Raw genomic sequence first — 14956 nt, forward strand, 5'->3', positions numbered from 1 at the left:
CAGCTTCTTGTGTTTTCGGGACGAATGCGTCTCATCCAGCGGTGTATGTTTAATCCAAGCTGGGTTTCTTGGTCGCTTTCACAGCTACAGCTAGCTGGTGTAGCTTGTGAAGTAGGAGGAGCTGGTGAAGCCGGGTGGGGGAGGGTGGAGGCTCTTCACTGCTGTAAACAATGCTAACTTAGCTTTGGGTGCTTCATGTCACAATCACATGAGCAAATCGTCCACAATCAGCAAACCCTCATCAAGCAGGAGCAGAATACAGACATGCATTTTACTGCTTTTTTTTTTTAATACAGTAGTAACTATGCACCGGGTACAATCAATCTGCACAGCCACAAAAATGTGTTCACCAAAAGTAGCTACAAATTACATGGCAATTTACCTTTTTAAAGAATTACAAATCAGCATCCAGAGTTAAGAGCAAAGATCACATGAGAGCAGAGAAAGTTATGCACATTCAATGTTCATGGGGATATACACAAATAATTATTAGTTTGCCTTTATCAGCTGCTGAAACGTATTTACATGATGGCCCATCTTAAAACATCCCATGCTGTGTGAGAATGCTTTCCCCCCTCCGAATAATCTCAAAAAAAGGCAAACTGGAGACTGTTTTGTTGTAAATTATGAGGGGGGGGGGGTGTGCTGAGATTAATCATGTTACATAGTCCAGGTGCTTCGGTCCCCGTCATAAACAAACATTGATATGGAGTATAAATGATCAAAAAACAGCAACAGCTTTACAAAATCATGACAGGCTGTGCAAGTAAGACAAAATCAAAACAATGACATGGCAAATAGAGATAGGTAATTGCTAAGCCATATTAATAAAAAATACACACTATATCTTTCTTCCCTATTTTAATGAGCAGAGGTTTCCTATTAGTGTTGTCCACAGTCTCTTCTCCAGGCATCTGACTTGCAGGACATTGTAGAGTATGCAACACGTCGCCTTCATTTAACAGTCTGTCAGTGTTCAGAGTTGGTAAGCTGTTTCACACTGCTGATGGAGCTGGGCTTCACAAAAAAAACAAGCGAAAAGGTCCAGAAAGGCCTCATGAAAACCCGTGAGCCAGGCTGAGTAGGAAAGACAACGTCCTTGACAGCTTCTGACGCTCTATTGTTCACTTCTGGCAGTCTGTTAAAAAAAAAAAAAAAGAAAGAAAGTGAAAGCGGTTAATTTGATAGTATTTTTTTTTGTTGTTTAAAAAGTTAAAATGTGTATCAACATACACTTAGCAGTTCTTTCTAATAATAGATACAGATTCCAGTGGTCTGAAAAGTAACGTCAGAGCGTAATTTAGATATACAGTGGCATTGATACGTTTGGAATTGGTTCATTAACCCTCAAAAGAGGTATTAAGAAATTTGAAACCAATACATTTAAGCTCATTGCAGTCACATGTTTATTAACTAGGACAGTACACGCACATTAATCAAATTGTTTGTATGTATTTATTGTGGAGCCCAACCAATCTGGATACAACACTGATTCTAGATGGGAAGAATATACAAATGACTGATTTGTGGGTTGGGAACCATGTCATCATTTGAGGACATTTATCAGATTGTTTCCAGAGAGACTAAAGGCTGTGTGTTGTGGAAGAGCTTGCCAGGACTTACACCTGAAACATCAGAAAATACTTATATATTACACCTCGATAGCATCAGTTTTAAATGTAAACGCATTTTGAACAACATGATTATACGTCGTAATGATTCACACACACCTGGACTGGAAACTGTCTCTCAGTTCTCTCCTCCACGAGTCCTTCTTTAACCAAATCCTCTGCCACCATACCCATTACCCGCCCCATCCCCCCCCCCCCACCCCCAACCCCCCCAGCGTGCTAGCTGTGGGGCTGGGGGGCAATACTGGAGCAGTCAGTTACCAGCAGTCCCACTGTGCTAGCACTGGACACAGTAACAGCCACACTAGTGGTTCCCACTGGGCCTGTGCTCGTTGGGTCAGGATTGGGGTCACCCTGGTTGGCGTGAGTGCCCATGTGACCCTGGAGCTGTGTGGCTGTCTTGCACTGCACCCCACACAGTTGACAGTGCAGCACCCCGCCAGGTCCGGTCCCACCGAAGCTACCCCGCGCCCCGCCACTCTCCTTCCACTCCTGACCATGGTGCTTCTGAGCATGGACACGCAGATAAGTGAGGGTGGTGAAGCCTGGAAGACAAGCACAAAACCTTTATAAATAAATGTTTGCCTATTCTAGTTACGAAACAGTGTTATACACTATTCATTATTTTATTGTTATATTTTTTACATATCACAGAACCAAATATATAATAATGTACTTAAGTGACTCCAAACTGAGAAATTGTGGACATTTCCCAGTTTGTAACCATTAATAAATCTAATACTGCATTGTGAGTTATGCTATAATTGCAGTAGTGAGAAGCATTTAAGTAGACTAACTCAGGAACTGTACCTAAAAGAGAATCCTAATGTTTTTAAAGCTGGGTCCTACTTTGACATATACTGTAGGTACAACAAGTTTTTAATCATTTCAGTACATTGTGACTTCTGGCAACTGTGAACAGGCTGTAATGGCTGCAATGTAATCCTGGGGGAAAATCTCAATCAAGGTACATCCACTAAAATGTTTGATAGATTTACCACTGACAGAATCAGATTGTTATTTTAAGTGTCTGACAGCCACCCAGGAAGGATACAGACAAACTCTGCAGAGATGCCTTATTCTTAGAGCACAGCTCCAGTTGAATGAATTTAACCGGAATGATTTTGTAAGGGTATCGTGTGTCTTACTGCGGTTGCACAGGTGGCACTGGTGGTGCTGCGACTGGTTGTGGACCCTCATGTGATCGGTGATGTACGCAGCAGACAGCAGCTTCCCACAGATGTGACACGGCACCTTCTCCTCGTGCCGGATCAGGTGGGCGCGGAGACGATCTCGCGTGGCAAACGCCGACGTGCATGTCTGGAAAACACGAGGACCACACGTACAGATATGTTAAGTCACGAGAGGAGACAAACAGAGAACAGAACGTTTAAAAACAAGGATGAAGTCATCTAACATTGTATGAATGATTGTTAACAATCAAGTGCTGGATTACAAAAAGCTTAATCTTTTGTTGTTTTGAACAGAAAATTAAATTGTAAAAGTTTAATTAGATTGAATAAACACGTGATCCTCTTCATCTTTCTATTTGTTTACACAAATGTACAGTGTCTTTGAGTTCCTGAAAAGCACTTTATAAATAAAATGTGTTATTATTATTTAAGTAACCCTGGTTCTGATCAGCACTAAAACTATTCACCAAACTATGTCAGTTGAACTCAAGTAAACAGACAAATGAAATGTTACCGTGCACTTGAACGGTCTCTCTGTAGAGTGCACTTGTCGAACGTGGCTGTTGAGGTGGTCTGGTCTGCAATAAATACAGATAAACACCAAACAAACAAGATATTGTGTTACTTTAAGGGTAAAAACTGTGCAAGCATTTAGTCTGGAACATATATTACATTTTCTAAGCTGTAAAGGCAGCAAAAAGCTATTTGGGGAAAATGCATCCCTCTTATTATGTCAACTAAAAGTTCTCTTGTATGCTCCTCACATTGTAATTCTAAGAGTCCGACAACATTACAGCAATGGTCTCTACAGTAAAAGAGGTTGTTGATAGAGAGATGAAAAACAGCCTTTACAGCTCTCTCTTTTAATCCACTTGAATACTTCATTCATTTGTTGACTTGCAGAACACAGGAGTAGCTGGTCTACCGCTGCCACGATGAGTTTTTGTTATCTATTAGTCCTTATAATCACAGAATATGTTTTTTTTTTTTTAAATTGCCCAGGCTAAAAAAAGATCAGAAATCCTGTCTGAAGCTGTGTTTCCGAGTCTGTACCTGGAGAAGGCCTTGGCGCAGTGAGGACAGATGTACGGTTTCTCCACGCCGCCTTGGTGTGAGCGCACGTGATAGCTCATCCGGTCTTTCCTCTTGAAGCGCTGCTGGCAGATTGGGCAGGAGTACGGCTTCTCGTCCGAGTGTGACAGGCGATGACGGTTGAGGTGGTAGACGTCTCTGAAGGCCTTCCCGCAGGCCTCGCAGGCATGGTTCTTCCTCACCTGGTTGGTGTTGGGACTGGGATTGGGGTTTGGGTTCTGAAGAACAGCAGCAGAGATACTGTGAGGCTCAGTGGGACCATCAGCTGAGATAGTCAGACAAATTCTACAGAGAATGGCAGCTGTCAAAGCTCTTTCTTTATGGTTAAGGCCAATGTTTTTAAAAGGCTTGAGAGAAACCAGATAATGTTAGAGTCATACAGAGAGCGTTGTTTAATCAAGACTATATTGACAAATTATATTTACTTTTACTAATGGAGTTTTTAGCTGGTTATGAAACAGACTGAGGCCTCTATATAATCTGTTAAAGCAAACAAAACATAACCAACAATGCTTGTCCTCGCTGCCACCAGGTCAGTGTCAGACGAGGCAATTAACAACTCTGTTTACAATATTTTCATGGCAGTAATTCTTGGTGTTATAATGACAAGAAATAAGGAAATAAGGTGTTATAAAGCAAGTAATAAGAGATATTTTTCATCAGAAAACACTGCCAACATATGTAATGGCCAGATAAGTAAAGATATAAGATTTAACTCTACAGGGTTTTCTCAACATCAGCACAAAAAGAAAGCCTCACAAAGAAACCTTTGAATGATCGAGGATATTTGTGCTGACATTGCATTCGGAAAAAAAAAAAGAGAAAGAAATGGAAAAGGACTCAAACTATAGAAAAGAAATCTCAAAGAAAACCCAGAATAAGTGCCCTATAGAACGACAGCTTAGAGATGTTTGGCCACAATTTTCTAAATCTTCTCCAGGTGTTCCAAAGATATCATATTCACGAGAAACAGGCAATATCAGTGGTCAGAAAAGTGTGTTTTTTAAATCGTAACATCAGGGTGAGGTTGACCTTTGATTTTTGGGCACTTTATTATTTTGTCCAATCAGACATTTGTTTGGAATAGTGTCATGATCATTATAGCTCTTGAGTAATAGCCTAAAAATATTTTTTAAGAGGCAATGATGACCTTTGACCACCAAAATCGAATTAGATCATCCTTGAGTCAAAGTGTTTGAGGAGATTTTAATAAACCCTCCTGGTACAGAGACATAAAATAGATGATTAATCTTTTAATGGTGGTCTGAACTCTCTGTATACAGTACATATTAGACTCAGCTTACCACCTGCTCCATGGAGCCAACAACAACAACAGCTGCCTGGATGGGTTGAGGCGCCACAGCCATGGTTACGGTTGCCGGGGCAATGGACACAGAAATTGGCTGGCTCTCTTGGTTGGCGTGCTGACCAGGCTGGGAAAGGCTGTCCGGGGCAATGGAGGTGGGGGGAGGAGGAGGAGGGAGAGAGGTAGGCTGCGGGGGCAAAGTGAGCTGGAGGAGGGAGAGAGGGATGGTCTGCTTCTCCACCCGCACCACCTTCCCTCCTTCCTCCTTCTCCCGGGCGACTCTGTCCTTCATCTTGATGCCCGTGTGCACCGACTGATGCCGCCGCAGGTTGTAGCTGTTCTTGAACTCCTTGTTGCAGGTGGCGCATATGTGGGCCGGCCGACTCGGCTTGGTGAGAGGTTTGACTGAAAGGCACAACAGAAGGGCAAATAATGACATTAAGATTTTTTTAATTTCAGTCAGGTTAGAGTTCATAATCAGGGCAGTTTTCAAACATCTATTAAAAGGTAGCTTTCCTGAATCGAACTTAAATAACCTTTTTATGTTTTCAACCGTTTGTAGTTCAAACCACTATCTTGTAAGCTGTCATGTGTTGCAGACAATGTTGAGAGTTTTGAAAACTATGTAGTTGGAGCACAAAATGATACAACAACAATGATATGATGACACATTTTAGAAATCAACCCAGGCATCGTTATCTGTGTAATATGTTCTGTAAATAAAAATCTATATAGGTGCATGTTGGAAAATGTATGCCCTGATACATTTATAGTATAAGCCCATATTATTTGTGATGGGCTCCAGTGTGCTAATATTGATTTCTATTTTAACGCTACTGAAATCTTCAATTGCGTAACATCACTGCTCCAAAGCGATTTTCTCAGTTTGCAGATTTTAGTAAAAAATGCGTTCAGTAAAAAGTCTTCAGCCAGTTCAGTGGCCTGCAGTCGCTGTAAGGCCCATTTAGTGCACCCACAGCTACATTTATATCAACTCACAATAAACATCTAAAATATTACCTAGACAATAGATTAGGATTTATGGGTTGTCCCCTGGTATGGAAAATCAGATTTAAAGCATGCAAGCACTCTGAACACATCCCATTTGTTAATCAGTGCACCCTGCAGTGAGACCCCCTCCTCACCAGGTAAAGGCTCCTCGCTCAGGGCAGCAGTGTCGACGGTGGACGGCGGTGTCACGATGTGCTCTGCCGGAGGACTCTGAGTGGCGCCGGTCAGCTCAGGCAGCAGCTCGGACTGAAGCGGTGTCTCAGGCTGGCTCTGAGTCGTCTGCGTCTACAGACAGGAACATATTCATGATTAGTCCTTCAGGTTACAGTCCAGCAAACTGAACATAGTCTTCACATTTTAAGTGTTAATTAAGAGTAGATTGGAGAGAGACTAATTTGATTCTTTCTTCAAGCAAAAAGTGTCAAATATTCTCTTTTAGCTTCTCAGATTTACACATTTGATGCTTTTCTCTGTTAATAATTGTTCACAGCGTCTTTAAACTGATTCCCTGTCAAATGAGATGTAAAATAAGGAATTACATTTTCATATTCATTAACTCCTTACTGATCTGTTTGGAGTACCCTTGGCACTGCAACTGAAAAATGACATAGCGCATGGGTTTTATAAATTTGGTTAATTTTGTATTTTTAGCTGGGGATGCAAAATAATATTGGCACATTTTTGGTATCGGTCATTTAATATTTTCTGCTGATACAAAGAAACTACTTCACATATGTGGTGGACAGACTGTTTTGATGATACACAGAAAGTGCACATAAGTACATTTACAACTAAACTTTGATACAATACATTTTTATTGTTTGTTGTATATACAAATTATTATAAATTACTAGCTTTTAGGTTTTACGCTGAACTGCTTAAACCTGCATTCTCTCTAATGGACAACAGGGGGCGACTCGAATTGGTTGCAAAATCGGTCTGATTGTACAGTCGATGAGGGTATCATCACCTCATTAGATTTATTACCTACAAGGAAAAAAAATGACTTTATGGTCCACATTGCTAGTATTAAGTCTTCTTCAATCTGGTATGATGTTCTTTAGTAAAGGATGGTGCTATAAGCAGAAAATGAACAACAGGGCATAGCTTTGGGTCATAAATACCCTGTGATTGACAATTTGCTACCATGGCGACCCATTTACCAACATAGCCACTTCCTCTTTGTATTAAAAACAAGATGGCATTGTCAAAAATGCCAATTGTAATGCTTCAAAAATCACTGTGACAGGAAGCAGTGGGTGCTAAAATGGTCCTCTCCACCGAACATTCTGGGTAAATTTTCAAATTTAGATTAAAAACAGCAACAACCTGCGAGCAACCAACTTTACCCTGACCCTTCTCTGACCTCCTCCTTTTTAGAAACCCCCCCCCCCCCCTCCCTCCCTATTTTAACCCCATGCAGAAATACCCCCCACCCTCTCTCTCTCACTTCCCTCCTCCTTTAAAAAAAAAAAACGTTAAACCACAGAGCACCTCAAGCATCAATTAAGACTTACCTGAAAGAGGAAATTACTCCAGGAGGTGTCCATCCTGAACCCTTTTAGGGGACTAGACGCTAACCAGCCTGGGATCAAAGAGGGGAGGGAAAGGGGGCAACGGAGCCCAACAAGAAATGCTCCAACTGCTGCTATGAAAACAACCCGAGGCCTGTATCGCAGCTCCTCTCTACCTGCCCGGGTTAATCCATGGAAATGTATGATCACATCGGACGATAGGTAGCCTAAATCCACAGTCCTAAATGGTGATTAGGTTGCTAAGACTTGTGAATTTTTCGTGGTAATCTGTTGGCAATACACAGGCACTGACAAGATGATTTTGTAAATGCGACAAAATGGTTGGTATCATGCTTGCTTTAATGGTGCATTTTAATATCATTTGCTTATGTCTACTGTAACAAAATTTCAGGAACTGCATGCAAAATATAAATTATTTCTTTACAGGAGATGAGTTGTCGAAACGTGCTAATCATAGTCAGCAGCTGCTCAAGAGTCATTTATTTGCGATAGCTCCCCCAAAAAAAAAAAAAAGGCCGCAGCGTCGGGCTCCTCAGCCTCGGTGTTGCGTACGGAACGTCCCCCTAACTAAAGAGCTCCTGGTCGGCTGCGGTCCATGGCTCCGCCTCGGTGTTTCAATCGACAGGATGACATCTTTCTCTTTTTTTCAAATTCTCTCTCCCTCTCTCACTCCCTCTCACTCCCTCTCGCCCTCCCTCCCTCTCTGTCTTTCTTCCTTTTCTTTTTTTTTTTTTTTTTTATCTCTTCTTCACCCCCTCTGTCCCTCTCTGCTTTAAAGGGAAAGTATTTTGTGTATGCACCCTCCTCGCGGACCCCGTCTCGTCTCGTGCCGTCCCTCTCGCCCCCGCCGCCGCCGTCACTTCTCGGTAGGCCGACACAAAATGAAATCCGACATTTATAGAATCAGCGTTGCCGTTTATGTTTTCCCCCCGCTTCGCTTCAAAGAAAAGCAGAATCCCAGCATCTGTGAACGACGCGGCGGCCGGGACCTTGCTCGTCGGACGCAGCAAACTCTCGGCTAAAATGGTGTCGTGTTTGTCTAATTCAAGGCGTTATCCACGACCATCTTAAAGGTAACGATGCGCGCAAGTGCAACAGCTGGATTTAACCTCAAAACACATGACGTCCATTCATGAGTGGGCCAGACATTAACCAAATCTCCAAACTTCATGTTCGCTCCACCAGCCTTTATTAAAAACCTCTTTTACCAATAAATGTGTTCTACCATTGTCAACACAGATCAATAAGGCATGCAAACAATAGGCATCGTGATTTCTCCTCACCTTTCTTCTATCTGTATCACTTTGTTTCTAGTGTCAACCATGTCCTAAATTGAAGAAACACATCCTATGTTTCCAGATGTTTAAAAGACAAAACAAGTCTCATCAACCAACACAAGCTATTATAATATTGTAAAATGTTATTATTATTATTATTATTATTTTTTTTTTATTAATAAAATGGGGAGTAAGACGTGTTCAATCAGTGCAGTGATCATGGAAACTTAAATCAATTCAACTTCACATTTTCAATAATACTCAAGATCTCAAAGATGCGACCGTTTAGTTTCAATAGACATTAATTTAGTGAAAGAGTTTTACATTATCCAGAAATAACAATAAAACCCTGTTTTCCATTGTATCCACACTTAATAACCATCACATACAAGGGCTGTCAGCATTAACTAGTTAATAACAATTAAGATAGATAGATTTATGTCTCTGCAGTGTGTCCTCGTAGTCATAGAGAAGGAAAAGAACGACACTGCTGCGCCTTTGAACGTCTCATTTCACTTGAAAAAACTCCCAGAGAGCTCAGTTGAGGAGTCTGAAGTAATATCCACCTTATGACATCAATTACTGCACTTAAAGCTGTTTTCATTAAGTTTTCCATCCGAGTTTCTTTTAAACTTTTAAACTAAAGTTAACGACGTAACCTGCGATCTACCAGAAGGGCCTTATTTTATTTAAAAAAAAATAAAAGCAGGGTTGAATTCAAACAACAAGTAAAGTACTTTCAGCTTAAGACAGTCAAAAAAAGCCAAACAATTTTTGTTTTAAATGCGAAATATCAGAATTTGAAAGCTGAGTTTACAAATTTGATCTATCAAGATTAACTATTGGAATTTTTGTGATTAATTGCAATCAAAATATTTTATCATTTGAGAGTCCTATCAAATACTTACATAATTACAACAATGGATATAGTATTTCACTTGGCTAAATCTGTAGATAGACATAAGTTATTTCTAATAATACATTCTTTGACATCATATCTAAACAAGAAGAAGAAAATATTTGTATTTCCACACTTTTTTTTATCACACATTCTGCATTGAAACTTGGCATACAGAAGTCCATAGTCAGCACAAACATGGTCAGAGACTCTAAAATATACAATGCAAAACAATCAACAATAATACTTGGTGCTCTTCAAGTGAGGTATAACTTATGACCTGCATAACTCTGTGTTTCTAAGCAGACTAAATACAAGCAGGTCTCTTCTACCACAAAGAAACAACAGCTGACATTTCAAATAAGTCATGATTGCCATTAAACCAACACCAAAATAAAAGCTGGAATCTTAACGAATTAATAATAATAATAACAGAAAAAAAGAGTGGCTCGGAGTCACAAAAGGAATATTTAAGTGCTCATTACCTAGTGCTTTGAAAGGAAAGAATCGGCTTTTTGATTTATGAGTAAAAGTTTGAGATTTTTCTTTAACACGAATAAGAGGGTGTCGTCTGCATTAACTGACAGCTTCCGATTTTTGGTCTGTGTGTCGCCAAGGACAGGGACACAAATTTGATCTAAATTTACCAAAAGTAAAAATGACATTCAAAAAAATAAACAAATCAAGAATTCAGGTAGATATTAGCGGTAAATCAGAGCCAGAACAGACTTAGTTTCTTAACATTTCTACAAAAACTTTGAACATGCTGTAACTGAAACATGTATTAAAACGTTTGATAGTCTTTTTCATTCAGTTCAACTTCAGACACCAACCTGTTGCTGAACAAAACTGTTCAACTGGTTTATTCCCCAAGCAAACAACTTGAATATTTAACTCCAGAGCTTTCATCACCGCACTGCTAAATGAATACCTACGCCGCATTTATCTCTCTGTTATTTTGTGACTTTGGTGTTTTGAATGGTAAGTTTTGATGTTTGGATTAAACACAATAACTCTGGAACATTGGAAACAAGAAAGGTCTTTCTCTTCAGGGATCTTCTCTGTCATGTTGTCAGACAATTCAAATGTCCAATCATTTGTGTCCATTTAATCCTGATTTAAAATTAAAAATCTTTTTTCTTAAATCCTCAAAGACTATTATGATCATGTTGTTCAAGTTTTTTTCCCCTCTGCAGCACAATAACTATGTTTTTAACAAGTTTCATCAGTTGGTACTCTGATTTCCTGATCCAAACGCTGATGGCAAACTCTCGCTTCCCCTCAGTGTACTGGTTGGTGACAAGTCTTAATTTAAACGTACATGTCCTCCATGCAGACCCTGTAGAACCCGGAGTTTCTCCTCACACACTGTTAAACACATTTATCTTTCTACCTGACACTGAGGAGCTTCTCTGATTACAATTAAATCTGCCACAAATCAGACGTATCCGACCTTTGAGTAAAGTTATTAAGTTGAAATATAAAAACTACCTCTTGTATTAAAATACTTTTTTTTTTTGCCTTCACTCTAAATGTTAAGAAGACAATTGATGTCATAATCTTAGTAGAGAAACTCTGCACTGTATAAAGAAATGACACACTGTTTCATTCTTTGATATTTTTGTAAAGTTAAATTTTCCTGGCTCGGAAAAAATGCAGAATGTAGTATTAAGATGTATCATCATTGTTTGCTTGTAAAATAAATCACAGCAGAACGATTGTAGAAACTGTTGAGCTGTTAAGGTCCTATCTTTAAGACGCACACCTGTCTGATTATGGAATTTAAATGTTGTGACGTTTGGTCATAAAACTTTTCTGCTTTCTTTCTGTTCGTGTTATTTCAGTCACCGATCGGATAAAATGACAATAAATAATTGCGTGTTGGATCTGTTGCTGAAGCTCTCTCTCCTCCCTCACTGCGTCTTCCTGCTTTGCTCTCGCTCAGCTTCGTCCATGGCAGCCATGTTCTGGGAGGCTGTGATGAGGTGCACGAGGCTGATGCCGGACTTGAGCAGGCAGATGGTCCCACAGAGACCCTGCAGCCAGTACACCCAGCCTGCAGGGGAAACACACAGCAGGTCAAAACAGTGCAGCAGTATTCAGCACTCCAACGTCTTGCAGTGTGTGGACGTTAGCTAAGGCTCCTAGGTGTTCATTAAAGGGTGGGGAGGGGGGAGGAGATGGAGGAGGAGGAGGAGGAGACTTACCAGCTGGTTCCTCGATGTGATGGAGGAGGTAGAGCAGACAGAAGAAGAGCTCGTTCCCAGCACACATCACAAACAGCACCGGCTGCAGGAGATAAACACAGATAAACACTGCAGCATTAGGTCCAAAGAAAAATACAGTGTGTGTGTGTGTGTGTGCGCGTGCGTGCGCGTGTGTGTGTTTTCTCACCTTTGATGTGTAGTAGATGCGGAGGATGGGGTTGCCTGAAAGGTCGATGGTCTTGTGACTGGTCGATCCTTTTATTGTAGAGCTGAATAAACAAAAAGAAGAACAATGATGATGGCAGAATAATGAAGGGGAATCTGCCTTTTAAATTTCTTTTTTTTTTTGTTGTTGCATATTTTGTAATGTCTAAATGAAATGCTATCCTTACGGGCAAATGTGCCTGATCAGTGCAAGTCCACAAAAAATGATTCTGTGTGTCCAACAACAACACAGAAAGTAACCTGCAGAGGCAGACCTGTTTGTTCAAAGTAAGGCGTTTCTTTGAATTAGTAGAGGCTGTTCCTTTGCTGTCTGAAACCAAACCTCTTAGTGTTCAAGAGAGCAGCCACAGAGAGGGGATTTAACTCTCAGCAGCAGCTCTCCACAAAACTTCCTGTTATACTCTGTTTTATTTAGATTAATATGATCCAATTCTCTGGTTTCTCATCCACAAAAGGAAGCAGGGCAAACCTTCTATCTCCTCTCCCACACGGGCCCCTGCTGCAGTACTGAACTTGAAAGAGGAGGGACTGTTCTCTGTGACGATGTACCTGTGCAGATGCAGCCAGTGGCTGGCGATGTCAAGACACATGCTGAGCTGAAACAGGAAGGTGTAGGATGGGTAGAGGAGGGACAGGTTCACCAGCAGACACATGGTGGCACAGCGGTCAGTTAGCATGTCCATCATGGCTCCAAACTTTGTGGCTGAAAGAGACATGACAAGGTACAGAAGGTCAGAAGACTTTTAACTGTTTCAAGGAAGTAAAAGAAGTCAAATACAACAGCTTTAATTATATACGTTAGTGAAGGGCTTAAATAAATGTACTTTGTTGCATTCTGCAAGTCAGGTAGCCTGAAAGGCAAATTTGGGGGCAAAAAATATCAAACAACTGAATGTATAGTAAATTCTCTAAATATGTAACTAAGTTTTGGGAAATGCACTCAATAACATTTCACCAGTTATGAGCCTGAGAGGCAAAACTGAGGGAACAGAAGTGATCATAAATACTGACACACACTGTATAATAATAATAATAACAATTTATACTTTATTGATCCCATGAGGGGAAATTCGTTTCATTGTATGTAAGAAGATGATCGTGTGACTCCACTGGTTGCCAAACGAAGCCTGATAGATAAAAAAGTCTACAGGACAATGAACTCACTGAACTTCATACCTCATAAACAATGTCCGAAAGAATTCATGGGGAATAGCTATGTTCAAGGTTTCAATAATACATCATTGTGTTTACCTTGTAAGTTTTTGTCCCATTTGGAGTAAAATAGAAAATAAAGAAAAAGGTTTGATTTGTGATTGACAAGTCATTAACACTGTTTGTGAACTTCTCATTTCATTTTGGATTATAGTCACTCAGTTTGGTTCATCTAAGGCAGGGGTGGGCAACCGGCGGCCCGGGGGCCACATGCGGCCCCCATCAACCCTCAACGTGGCCCTCAGGTCAATTAATTGGAAAACATGACAAAATCTACCATGAAATCATGAAAACCAGAAATACGTCCATGATAATATTTGATCACTGGTATATGTTGAGTTAAATTTGAGACATTATCATTATCGACTTTAATCGTTTCTTGTATTTTACAATTTGGCCCCCAGGCAGTGAGAATTAAACGAATGTGGCCCCTCGCTGTGACCAAAGTTGCCCATCGCTGATCTAAGGCATCGCCTGATCAGAGAGATTTTGTAAAGGGAAGTGGGGTGTATGGTCCTTGAAGATACGTACACTGGTTGAGCGCTCGTGCAGCGTGACCATCGAAAGCGTCAAGCAGGGCACTGAGCAGGTAGCAGAAGACAGCCGGCCAAGGACAGCAGGGCATCAGGTAGAAGGACAGCAGGGCCAGAACAACCCGGGCATAACCTGCAGACAGAGAGCAGAGACACATGATGGGTGCACAGTTTAAAGATAACTGCTTTAACACAGGTACACTGTTAGAAACCAGGTGAATACGTGTCTAACTGGTTAACACACATCAACATTTCCAGCATTATTTGTGACACAAAAAACCCAAAGCCCATTCCTGCACGTTTTGAGTACACCAACAGAATAGATGAAAGCCTGAATAGCTTTTACATTTCATGATAAATGATAACAGAATTGCGAATAGACACACAATACGTTCAGGTTAACCGATAGAAGGAGTGAAATTCTGTCAACACAGCTGACACTTTTTTATTAGACTCTGGTAAGACATTTCTTTCAGTGTTTTGTTAAACGCCAAGCTAGCAAGCTATGCATGTTGACGGTAAAAACTCACCAATCAAATTGGGAACGAAGAGAAATATATTTTCCTTCTCCATCTTTGAGGTTTGTGGAGTATTTGTTTGACACACGTCGTCTTTTTTTTTTTATTCAGTTCACTGCGTGTTACAGCTAAATAAAGTTACTACAAGCTACAGTTGAATCTTTTCAAGCGATCACTTCCTGGCAGCTTCTTGTCAAGCGCCTGTTACGAGTCAGCAACAACAATACGTCACTTCCGGTTTATCTTCAGAATAAAAGCGCAACATGGCCGATCTGGAGCCAAGGAACATTTCCCAAAATTATTAAAAAAAAAATTAAT

The 14956-nt window shown here is 40.6% G+C and overlaps 3 protein-coding genes across 4 annotated transcripts in view; 1 reads left to right on the forward strand and 2 right to left on the reverse strand.

Moving 5' to 3' along the window:
* nupr1b (nuclear protein 1b) overlaps nucleotides 1-14956 on the forward strand; it is a 155369-nt gene that overhangs the window by 44535 nt on the left and 95878 nt on the right. The window lies entirely within an intron of this gene.
* On the reverse strand, nucleotides 384-8728 carry LOC132995547 (myc-associated zinc finger protein). Its single transcript, XM_061065573.1, has 8 exons — nucleotides 7751-8728; nucleotides 6368-6518; nucleotides 5221-5627; nucleotides 3878-4134; nucleotides 3339-3402; nucleotides 2780-2951; nucleotides 1731-2176; nucleotides 384-1138 (listed from the first exon to the last, which is right to left on the reverse strand). Exons 1-7 carry the CDS (start codon nucleotides 7781-7783, stop codon nucleotides 1851-1853), a joined length of 1410 nt encoding a protein of 469 aa, XP_060921556.1. The 5' UTR covers nucleotides 7784-8728; the 3' UTR covers nucleotides 384-1138; nucleotides 1731-1850.
* cdipt (CDP-diacylglycerol--inositol 3-phosphatidyltransferase (phosphatidylinositol synthase)) overlaps nucleotides 9713-14956 on the reverse strand; it is an 80678-nt gene continuing 75434 nt past the window's right edge. The window contains exons 2-7 of one of the 2 annotated variants that reach the window (XM_061065591.1): nucleotides 14651-14798; nucleotides 14119-14253; nucleotides 12925-13078; nucleotides 12338-12419; nucleotides 12151-12232; nucleotides 9713-11999 (exon numbers count right to left, since the gene is read on the reverse strand). In XM_061065591.1, coding sequence (XP_060921574.1) covers nucleotides 11857-11999; nucleotides 12151-12232; nucleotides 12338-12419; nucleotides 12925-13078; nucleotides 14119-14253; nucleotides 14651-14693 — 639 coding nt within the window. In that variant the 5' untranslated portion in view covers nucleotides 14694-14798 and the 3' untranslated portion in view covers nucleotides 9713-11856. Of the gene's footprint in view, nucleotides 12000-12150; nucleotides 12233-12337; nucleotides 12420-12924; nucleotides 13079-14118; nucleotides 14254-14650; nucleotides 14823-14956 lie in introns of those variants that run through there. The other variant, XM_061065592.1, reaches the window with a different exon arrangement.

This window comes from Labrus mixtus, chromosome 20, assembly GCF_963584025.1.
Source record: "Labrus mixtus chromosome 20, fLabMix1.1, whole genome shotgun sequence".
Lineage (NCBI taxonomy): Eukaryota > Metazoa > Chordata > Actinopteri > Labriformes > Labridae > Labrus > Labrus mixtus.

Coding starts and splice junctions, on each gene's coding strand:
- LOC132995547 (XM_061065573.1), bottom strand. CDS start 7,783: ATGGACACCTCCTGGAGTAATTTCCTCTTTCAG. Junction 3,403..3,877: donor TGCGCCAAGGCCTTCTCCAG/GTACAGACTCGG, acceptor TATTTATTGCAG/ACCAGACCACCTCAACAGCC. Junction 2,177..2,779: donor GTGCCACCTGTGCAACCGCA/GTAAGACACACG, acceptor CTTGTCTTCCAG/GCTTCACCACCCTCACTTAT.